At 36.9% G+C, this 11179-nt stretch overlaps 1 protein-coding gene across 1 annotated transcript; it reads left to right on the top strand.

The window, feature by feature from the left end:
• The first annotated feature begins 1002 nt into the window (after positions 1-1002).
• On the top strand, positions 1003-3702 carry LOC103697096. The gene is made up of 3 exons (XM_008778880.4): positions 1003-1623; positions 2703-2750; positions 3081-3702. Exons 1-3 carry the CDS (start codon positions 1018-1020, stop codon positions 3423-3425), a joined length of 999 nt encoding a protein of 332 aa, XP_008777102.3. The 5' UTR covers positions 1003-1017; the 3' UTR covers positions 3426-3702.
• Positions 3703-11179: the final 7477 nt, after the last annotated feature.

The raw sequence follows: 11179 nt of genomic DNA, 5'->3' as shown, positions 1-11179 counted from the left end.
CTAAAACTTCAAAAGTAGTGCGAGGGAAAAGTTCATCAGAAACTGTTACCCAGGGCCTTACTAGAAATTAAAGCAAACAGGCACTCTCGCTCCTTCATGGTTTCATCCATATAAGCAAGCCTGCCTAGCACAGTGTTGATGCCTTTTATGTCTTGATGGAGGAGATGGCAAGGCTTCACTTCAATAAACCTGTTAGCAAAGAGATCAGAAAACAACCCAATTAGTCTGAACAAGCCGTTTGGATCATGCATGAATTAAATGATACAACCTAATTCCAATATGTATCAGATGTGAATGGTTATGAAACATAACCCAAGCTAAACCACCCAAAACTAATATAATATGGATTGGAAATTCTTCCTTTTTTTTGGATAGATCAGAAACTCTTGTTCAGTTTGTGAATAATAACTTTATGTATTTGTTAATTATATTTTTTTATGTGATTGTTTATTGGACAAGGTATTGTTCCATGATAATTTATTAAAGTGTTTCTATAGTTTTTATTTTTGCATTATATATATTCATGACATGGTTAAGTTGATCCATACGCGCTTCTTATATTTTTTTTTGTACGGATCATCTTTGTACCTGTTCCAAGTTAAAAACTTAATGAAGTTAATAAAAAGGCATTGTTTGGTATCACTTATATTTTTCTATTTTAAAAAATAAAAAAATATTTTTTTTTTCCGAAATGTGTTTGGCAGTCATTTTTTCTAAAAATCATGGACATGCCAGTGAGGATAGTGTTAGACAGCCACATCATTATAAAATTTCATATTTTTAAAATAAAAATTACTATTTAAAATTTTCGAAAGTAAGAAAAATAATTTTAATAAATAGAAAATAAAAATAAGATTACCAAATATATATTTTTTTTACCGTGCTTTTGCATTTTTGTTTTCGAAAAATAGAAAACGAGAGACATAAATAGGGTCCAAAATCTTGCACTGCACCCATCCAAATCGAATGGGTGGTCTTGATCGGTTTATACACTAATATATACTTTCGCCATGTATTATGAATGAATCAGCTGAATCCAACTTGACCGACTTGCAGCTCAAGCCCCTTGAATTCGTGGGAGGAGTAGAGGCCACCTCGACGCTCAAAAGTGCTTCCACTTCGCGCGCCAAAATCTTCCACGTTACCACCCACAAGTCACAAGCTCCAAGACAGCTGGGGAAGAAACCCCGGAGCAAGGTCGAGGTCTCTGGAATCTTCGCCACCTTCGCCGGTACCCTTGTTGTCCACGTGACACCGAGTTCGTGGCCCAAATTGGAGGTGACGTGGCCTCGTGACAGCCGCCCTTTCTGTCTACGTCCTCTTCTCCTCCCCCTCTATAAATCTCGCCACCTACAAACGCCTTCGACCCAACTCGACCCAAGATCTCGAGATCTCAAAACAGCATCTTTGATTCCTCCACTTTCTTTTGTTCTCGCTGCTCTTTTTGCTATCGTATACTCCTTCTGTGCTCTTAAAGGCTCGAGGATGGCCGCTTCAGCGACACTTCACTCCTACATGGGAGGCCTCATGCCACGTGTTGGCTCGAGGAGCGGCTCTACGGGCCTTCGTTCCACTTATTTGCTGCCACGTCAGCATCCCATGCGCATTCGCTGCCAAGCTGAGGTGAGAGCGAGCACTAAATAACCACAGCATGCTTTTACTTATCTCGCTTCCAAATATTTAATTTGTTGCATGGTGGTCAAACTAGTTTTTCCGTTCCACCATGAAACCGATCAACTTACCTTTAAATAATCTCGCAATCCTTCTTAACAAGAGAACAGATCAAATTAAGAAAGGATGGGATGCATTCAATTTATCTGGGCCTCATGGATGGTAGATTGGATGCGTGCATAAAAAAAAGTAAAAATTAAATTTCTATCATCTTAATGACTGATATAACAGAAAGTTCTTATTGACCGGAACCGTTATTTTTGGTCCACAAATATAGTTAATTCTAATTTTCAATCCCTAATAGCAATTTCTATATTTTAAAATTCCAAAGATGCCTCCACGATCCCACCAAAATGATTGAAATGCAAATTGCGGAGATCCCGATATTTTGGCCGATTGCGATTCAAATAATTTCTGATAAATAGCGAGTTTTTATGAAAACTTATTTCGGCAATTAAATTCGTTTCTTATGTATTTTTTCTTAGATCTATTATCATCACGTTCCGTTTCATTATCAAACTGGTCCATAGAGACCGATCCAAGGATGGACCGACCATTAATTTCCTCCCCAAAAAAAATTCTAACAAGTTCATTTGGATTGAAGTTGAGTTCTAGGGAACTGTTCGATCAAGTAATGATCCAATAATATAAAGGTGGAAGAAAGGAAAGTATTACAAGTCTTCCGAAGATGCTTCAGAAGGACAAGATCCAGTATTTTCTGTAAACCACCAAGGGCAAAATAAATTAGGTCAAGCAAATCTGGACCTGACTAAAACATAAACTCCAAACCTAACAAGTTATTGCAATAACATGCAAATTAATTAGCAAATACAAGCAAGCAATTGTCAGAAGTGGGGAAGAAAAACCAAGGCTAATGCGATCACTCGGTTTAATAGCATAACTGAATCATCGATGTTTCAGCTCAAATAAAACCTGAATATGAATGCAAAGATAAATTAGTAGGTTGCATTTTGGTGCTACTCCTTCCATGCTAACAAAAGGATATGTTTTATTTTTGGATGATTAAACAGGATCAGCGACAGCCGGCTCAGATCCCTACTTCAAAGCCCAAAGCCAAGGTATGCTATTAATTAGCATATACTTATTTCATTAGTTATAATGTCATTGCTATTCTTGTACCTAAGCTAACAGAAAAAATACTAGAGAGCAGGAATACTCCACTATTCCATACTAATGCTCCTGACAGAGAATCCTGTAACCTGTAGATTTTTTGATCCATAAGATTATTTTTACTAATTGCAGATGAAATATTACTTGATAATTCATACAATTGATAACTTTTCCACTCACCATGAATAAATACTGTTAGTAGATGGCAGTTTACATGATGTACATATATACTAGCATCTCTCTCAGGTCATAATCTAATCCATCTTGACACATGATAGGAGAGCACAAAATTTTCAGACGTACTAGCATTCAGCGGGCCGGCACCGGAGAGGATCAATGGAAGGTTAGCAATGGTTGGTTTCGTCTCAGCCTTGGCGGTCGAGTTGGTGAGGGGCGACGATCTTGCAGCGCAGCTAATGAATGGTGGGTTGCCATGGTTTGCGGCCACTGCAGTCCTGTGGTCAGTGGCTTCTCTGGTGCCGCTGTTCAAGGGTGTGAGCGTGCAATCTAAGTCTGATGGCCTAATGACAGCTGATGCAGAGCTGTGGAATGGCCGGTTCGCCATGATGGGGTTGGTGGCGCTGGCTTTCACTGAATACTTGAAGGGAGGCCCTCTTGTGTAAAGGACTTCTCATTGGTTCATGATTACTTCTTTGGTATTATATTCAGAAATGCAAGCAATATATGAATATAAGTTAGCATGGTAGATTTCAATTGTTTACACTGGGACAAAATGAGCTTTTGTAATGATTCCTTATTCCTCTTGAAGTGGTTGGGATGCCACAATTGCTGGTTCACTTCAATGGTTAAGACCACAAGCCTGGGAGGATTAGTAACAAATGTTGATAGGGCTTTGATACTACTATAAACTTCCAAAGCAATTAAATACTTTTCTTTAAATTTCAATCACATACCCAACGAAATAAACTTCTCAGTAATACTGACTTCTTGAACTTCTAAATCATCTGAATACTTGGAACAAGGAATATATGGTTGAATCATCTAAGCCTTGCCGCACCGAAATAGACTGATTGTTCAGTGATTTTGTACTTTACCCAATGTCATTGAACATCGGCATGCTGATGTAGCTGCCATCGTCTTCAACTAATTCATCCCAATATGTGTCCACAAAGTATGCACTTAAACTTCAGAATTACCGACTTCGCGACGCCAAAAACCTCGAACTGTCTGCTTGCATGATGAACAAAAAATAAGTTGCCAAGACTCTGAGTCCTTGCAATATCTGAATATTATGCATTATAATAATGATATGATGATTGAACTTCAAGCTGATGCAGTCATAAATTGTCTAACAAGTCCACTCAAGTACATGAGCGTCATGTATTTAGGCTTAATAAACACTAAATTCGCCTAGGGCAAACAAAGCCTTATGCTATAGTCCTGCCTTAGTGATGGATGACTGTGAATGTTGGATGTTAATTAGAATTTCTCTGGTTCAGCTATAAACAGCAGTCGACCTAATATTTGAATCAACATTTAGCAAGATGGATCAACCAATTGGTGTGGAGTTGTTGAAACAAGCTTTTGAACTTCATTGACTCACATATTAGGAGGTTACAGTTCAAAGAACACATTAGGGTCAAAAAGTGGCTAGTTTAAGGAGCTATCGAGAGGATGTGGCACCTTTCGGGCCACTTACATCTACCGGAAGATAAATTGGGCTACTGACTGGAATACCTCCTTTGCTACCAAATATTCGGCTGAGGTTCTTTAGGAGAACTGTTCCTTTTCCTCTACGTCGATTTCTTTTTTTCGACTTTATTGGTCGTACTCATGCAAGATCCGTGTGAGTCGCCGTTGTATAAAAAAATAAAAAAATAATAAAAAAGAGGTATTTGCTACTGTGACAGATAAGAGGCAAAAGGCCCAGAAAATCCAGGACCTGCCACTACTTGCAGCGGAAATATATCAGATATTTCTTTTAAGTCCTCTTCTGTAAGCTTAACCCGTAGAGAGCCAATGATGTTGCCAAGTTCTCATCTTGGTAATCCCTGAAGAAACATAAAATTAATGAAGACAATAAGGACATGCAGATCGTATTTCTTGAAACTTTCCTGCAGGAGGCAGAGAGGTACATGTGTTTAGTAAAAGTGCACTTGCAGCAGTCTTGGAAGTAAGCAACGGGGAAATGAATTCATGGAAGGTCATGCTCAATGCCTATTGTTGGGTCATCAAGAGAGAGAAATAGCATTATTGTTCATAGCAAGTGCTGCAACGCATTCGAAGTACAAAATGAAACAAGATTTAAACTTTGTTGCTGGAAAAGCCTGACGCAGAAGGGAAAGGATGGTTGTCATTTGTGGGCACCTAGAAAAAAAAGATTTGACTAGATAAAAATCTTGTACGCTATATTCGACTTCAAATTTCTCTCAAAATTAAGAACAAAAATCATAGAAAATTTCAGCAATCTGTGCCCAATATTCTTTATACCTACAGTTTCATATTAAATTATCATTCCACTTGATCCCAGAGTCTTAAGCTTTCAAAAAATGGGACTAATGATGTGAATTACATGTGCAGTAAGTGGGAGTCGGATAAGACAGATAGCTAGCTCTGGTTCCATATTTGGGATAGCCTGTTCTGAAATCATATTAAAGTCCAGCCCCAAACATTTGAACACTTAAGCTATGGATAAGTCCATTCACCCACGGTAAGTATATATATATATATATATATATATATATATATGTGTGTGTGTGTGTGTGTGTGTGTGTGTGTGTGTACATAATACCAACTAAGGTCCCTAACCTATCCGTATGGGACTATTCCCGAATATCTGGTACTGTTATATTTTTAATTAAAACCTATCTATTTCTTGAGAGATTAAAATAGTACTCAGGAGTAAGGTCGTAATATATGTAGCAAGGAAGAGTAAAATATAAGATCTTGGTAAAGATTTGTGTTGGATGGTCCTAGAAGAGCAATGAGAATTTAACAACTTGGATAGATATTGAAAGGAAGGACTTCAAAGACAAAATCTTGCTGAAAATATAGAAGGGAAGGGTGATAAAATAGTGTTAGTTGCGGCAATGGTTGCCCTTCTTGGAGGCTACTCTTTGAGGGGATCAGTGGTAAGTGATAAAGAGGCAGTTTAATTTATCCAAGGTTCACTGAGGTAAAGGTAGGGCATGTTTGTAAGGAACAGGCAATTTAGAAGCTAGTAGTCGAGAAAATGTGAGGGGGCTGGTTTGGTATTACAGAAATCAAAATGCTCTTCGCTTTTCTATGAAATAGGATATATCTGACATTGCAGCATCTCCAACTGGCGTACAACTTAATTAAGAGTGCCTTCAGAATATAGTGAAAGATATAGGTGGGAACTATATCATGCCCTTTATATAATAGCCATGCAAGAGCAGGGCTACAATTATTCTTTGTACAGAGATAACATCTTACACTTTTTATTATTTATCAAAATTATTATGTTTTCCAGGCATAAAATTTGCCTATAAAAATATGATGTTTTACTTAAAATTTTGGATCAGCATATGTATTATGAAAATCATGTTTTATTATGAAAAGCAATTTCATGAGTATTTTTAAATGAAAATACCATGATTATGTAATACGAATGTTGTTATTAGTATTTTTTCATCTGTATGTTTTAAGACAAAATATAAGTTTTGTAAAGGCTTTCGGATAGCTATGTATATCCCTAGAATTAGGAAGATCAACAACCAGAACTAGCATCTATACGAACACAGGCCTTACCAACGGGTATAAAGTCGGCATCTGAAACAAGAATCTCTGTCGATTATGAATATGGGCCCTATCACTGGTATAAAGTGACCATAGCACGAATCAATGAGCAATATTTTAAATATGTTGTGGCTAAATGGCAAAAGAATAATTTATGAATTTATTTGCAATATAGACTTGGAACTATGTTTACAAAATAGGGATGATTTATGTATGCATTATTGGCTTTATGACTTGGTTTAATATATTCTACTATGAAATATTTTTTTAAAAAATATCTTTTATTTTTCTTAAATGATGCATTGATATGGAAAAATTTATGTTTGGTCTAATAAGGTAGTGTAAGATTTACTCACTAAGCTGTGTCGCTCATATAACTCTATTTTTATTTTTCTTTCTTCAAGCGAATAGGGTCAATAGAGACGAAGGATGGTCCAGGCTTGGAGTTCATGCTAGTAAGCTTGGCAATTTATATAGCAGAACTTTAATTTTTCAGTGGTTATGAATATGAAGCTTAGTATATTAAGAATTATGGGTTTGGTTTTTATATTTGGATTTAGATGCCCTGAACCAATATTTGTTTCATTTAATGGATGATAAAATTGGACTTATATTTATTATATTTTGTTTGTGATGAATTTGGAAGTTAAAAAAAATATTTAGCTTCGTGTCATCGTAGGTTGTACCTCTCAGTAGTATGGCTGTGTTACGTCACGAATTTGGAAGTGACACTTTTTAGAATATGTGGCTGTCATTAGTTGTTAAATAAAAATTAAGTGGCAATGATAATATCATTTGACAAAAATTATTGTTTGTGAACTTATGTTTTGAATTAAAACTGTTAGTGTTTTTTGCTGTTATTCTCAAAAACAAATCTTCACATCTTTATAGAATTATTAATATATCTAACAATTTATCATGTAATTCAAGAAAAATATCAAATAATGGCTATTATTCCACGAGAGCAGCTGGTATTGAATTACAATTATGTATGTCTACAAGATAAAAGTAGCTAGACTTGTTGAACTATTATAAAAGCCATTATAACATTACAGCAACCATTTGTTAAAACCAAGTGTTAGGAAAAGAAACACCAGAAGAGGGAGCATAGTTACACCATTAGGGATTGCCACAACTGAATTGAGGCAACGGGATATTTGAAACCCGAAATTAGCTTTAAATTTTGTGTTCCTGTTTTTTTGGATAGTAGAAGAGGCCTGTAGGCAACAGTTTATAAGAGGAGTAGCTCTCTTCCAAACCCCTTAACCCCCAAAATCTTGATGAAGGTGAGATTGAACCCAGATCAGGTCTTTGTTACAACCACCGAGAGACCTTACCAGCTAATTAGTAAGGTAGCACCTTATTGTTTTTGCAAATATAATTTCAGGAGCCTATCATTTTTCACTGAATTACAACACATATCAGTTTATCTACCCAAATACAAGAACAGTCGTTTCGCAAAGGACTGCTTGTTTTTCTCTTTTAAAGACTCAGAAAAATTTGGCTATTTTTCATCAAGAAAAAAGAAAGAAATTTGGCCATATAAGAATTTGCATAATTTTTTGGAAAACTAAGCTATCCTCTTTTTACTCAATAGTTAGCTCTAGTGACTCATGTAGAGATAAAAATTATATTGTGACATTTCATATTCTTGAACCAAATCTATAAATTGGCATTGGGTGAGGCCACAAGAGGAAGGGGTCTCCCAATTGTAACCGACGCATAGCTCGATAACCTATTATTGATGAAGTGACATTTTCCAACTACTAACCTACATATCAGCAAGAATTATGACCTAAATTTATTCCATTCCATGTTTATTGATGAACCTAATCTAGTCACTTCTATCTATTGGTAAAGCTGTGAAAGAGAATGATGTTTAAGAGGCGACATTCGACGTGTGCCCTTACTCAAAGTTATTTCACTTTCTCTAAAAGAGCAATAAGACTGATTGAGCGTAGATCTGTCATTCGTCATGTGGCCTGTTTTGGAGATTATGGATCAACAAACACATTTTTCCATTCTGCTCCAAAGAAAAACATCCTTTTTTATATTTTATACAGATGGCAGAACAAGCAGCACATCAAGTGGAACCATATAAAACTTTTATTGTCTCTGTTAGGAAAATGCTTCAGACTGAAACATGTCCACGTGTTTTTGTCAAGTTGATTGTGTCAAAGTTTGTTCCTGTTTTTTAGGAATTAGTTATTTTGTTATTTATTCTTTGTAATCGTGGAGCAAGTTTCGGATTATGTTGTTAGTGGTTTGTTATTTTTCAAACTTTAAATATTGTAATGTTTTAATTATTAACTGAGAGTAGCACTCTGTTCTTTAAAAAAAACAACAACAACAACAACAATAATTGGTATCAGAGCACTCTTCTTAAGGGATCTGTGAGTGAGTGTGTGAGGTTGCTGTCTCATGGACGTAGAAGCAAGTTCCAGTTTCTCTTCAATTTCTCCACCGGTGTTTGATGGAGACAACTACCAGGTTTGGGCAGTTCGTATGGAGGCGTATATGGAAGCTTTGGATATTTGGGAAGCAGTGGAAGAGGATTATGAAATTCCTGCTCTCCCAAACAATCCTACCATAGCGCAGATCAAATTGTAGAAGGAGAAGAAGACAAAGAAATCCAAGGCAAAGGCCTACTTGTTCGCTGCAGTCTCATCTACTATCTTCACTCGGATTATGACTCTGAAGTCAGCATATGAGATATGGAATTATCTCAAGTCAGAGTATGAGGGAGATGAAAGAATCAAAGGAATGCGTGTGCTAAACTTGATTCGAGAATTCGAGCTGCAGAAGATGAAGGAAACAGAATCAATTAAAGAGTATTCTGATAGGTTACTGGATATTGCAAACCGAATCAGATTACTTGGTTCTGCGTTTAAGGACTCAAGAATTGTTGAAAAAATTCTTGTAACAGTGCCTGAAAAATTTGAGGCATCTATTTCAGCCTTGGAAAATACCAAGGATTTGACTCAAATCACTCTTGCAGAGATTCTCAATGCTTTGCAAGCATAGGAGCAAAGAAGAACCATGAGACAAGAAGGTGCTGTTGAAGGAGCCTTGCCAGCCAAGCATCATGAGAATGCGAGGAACAACAACAAGAAGAAGTTTTTCAAGAAGAATCAAAATCCTACTGGAGAACCTTCAGCCAACAACAAAGCAGGAGTCAAGAAGGGTTCTTATCCTCCATGTCAACACTATGGCAGAAAGGGTCATCCTCCTTTCAAATGTTGGAGAAGACCAGACGTCAAATGCACCAAATGCAACCAAATGGGGCATTAAGCTGTAATCTGCAAAAACAGGAACCAACAACATGGTGAAGAGGCTAAGATTGCTAATCAAGAGGAGGAGGATCAACTGTTCGTGGCTACATGTTTCACTGGCAGCAAATCAAGTGAAGGTTGGCTGATTGACAGTGGTTGCACCAATTATATGACCTATGACAAGGAACTTTTCAAAGACTTGAGGCCAACAAATATCACCAAAATCAGAATTGGAAATGGTGACTATATCTCAGTCAAAGGAATGGGGACAGTTGCAATTGCAAGCTGTTCAGGTACAAAGCTCATTCCCGATGTTCTTTTTGTTCCTGAAATTGATCAAAACTTGTTAAGTGTTGGCCAACTGATTCAAAGAGGTTTCAAAGTTGTTTTCGAAGACAAATATTGCCTAATTAAAGATGCAGCTGATCAAGAAATCTTCAAAGTGGAAATGAAAGGGAAGAGTTTTTCACTCAATCCATTGGAGAAGGAACAATTAGCTTTTCAAGCCAAAGAAAATATCACAGAAGTGTGGCACAAGAGGCTCGGACATTATCACCACCAAGGCCTGATGCAAATGAAGTTAAGCTGATGGTAGAAGATCTTCCAAAACTTGATGATCACCTACCAAACTGTAAAGCATGTCAGTTTGGAAAGCAAAATAGGAAGTCATTCCCGAAGTCAATCTGGAGAGCCACTCACAAATTGCAGCTCATCCACACGGATGTTGCAGGCCCTCAAAGAACACCTTCTTTAAAAGGTAGTCTCTATTATATTGCCTTTATTGATGACTTCACCAGAATGTGCTGGATTTTTTTTTCTTGAAGTTTAAATCAGAAGTAGCTCAAGTTTTTTGAAATTTCAAGGCAAGAGTTGAGAGTGAAAGTGGCTGCAAAATTCAGATTGTAAGGACTGACAATGGGAAGAAGTACACTTCGGCAGAATTTGATAAGTTTTGTGAAGAAGCAGGCATAGAGCATCAGCTTACAGCCCCTTATACTCCTCAACAGAATGGAATTAGTGAGAGGAGAAATAGATACATCATGGAGATGTCAAGATGCATGCTGCATGAGAAGAATTTGCCAAAGAAGTTTTGGGCAGAGGCAGCAAATACGACTGTGTTTCTTCAAAACAGGCTTCCCACAAAGGCATTGAAGGAACAAACACCATTTGAGGCATGGTATGGTTATAAACCATCTCTGAAATTCCTTAAAGTATTTGGTTGCTTGTGTTTCACTCATGTTCCAAAGAGCAAGCGTGACAAGCTTGATAGGAGAGCTTCACCAGGTATTTTTATAGGCTATAGTACTGTCAGCAAGGCCTATAAAATTTTCCAGCTACAAACTGGAAATATTGTTGTTAGCAGGGATGTTCCCTTCGTGGAGGAT

Source organism: Phoenix dactylifera, chromosome 16, assembly GCF_009389715.1.
Source record: "Phoenix dactylifera cultivar Barhee BC4 chromosome 16, palm_55x_up_171113_PBpolish2nd_filt_p, whole genome shotgun sequence".
Lineage (NCBI taxonomy): Eukaryota > Viridiplantae > Streptophyta > Magnoliopsida > Arecales > Arecaceae > Phoenix > Phoenix dactylifera.
This window is presented reverse-complemented; position numbering and strand designations above follow the sequence as displayed.

Excerpts from the sequence above, each read along its gene's own strand:
- LOC103697096 (XM_008778880.4), top strand. The coding sequence starts at position 1,018 with ATGAATGAATCAGCTGAATCCAACTTGACCGACTTGCAGCTCAAGCCC. Across the intron at positions 1,624-2,702 it reads GCATTCGCTGCCAAGCTGAG|GATCAGCGACAGCCGGCTCA; the intron begins GTGAGAGCGAGC and ends ATGATTAAACAG. Across the intron at positions 2,751-3,080 it reads CTTCAAAGCCCAAAGCCAAG|GAGAGCACAAAATTTTCAGA; the intron begins GTATGCTATTAA and ends GACACATGATAG.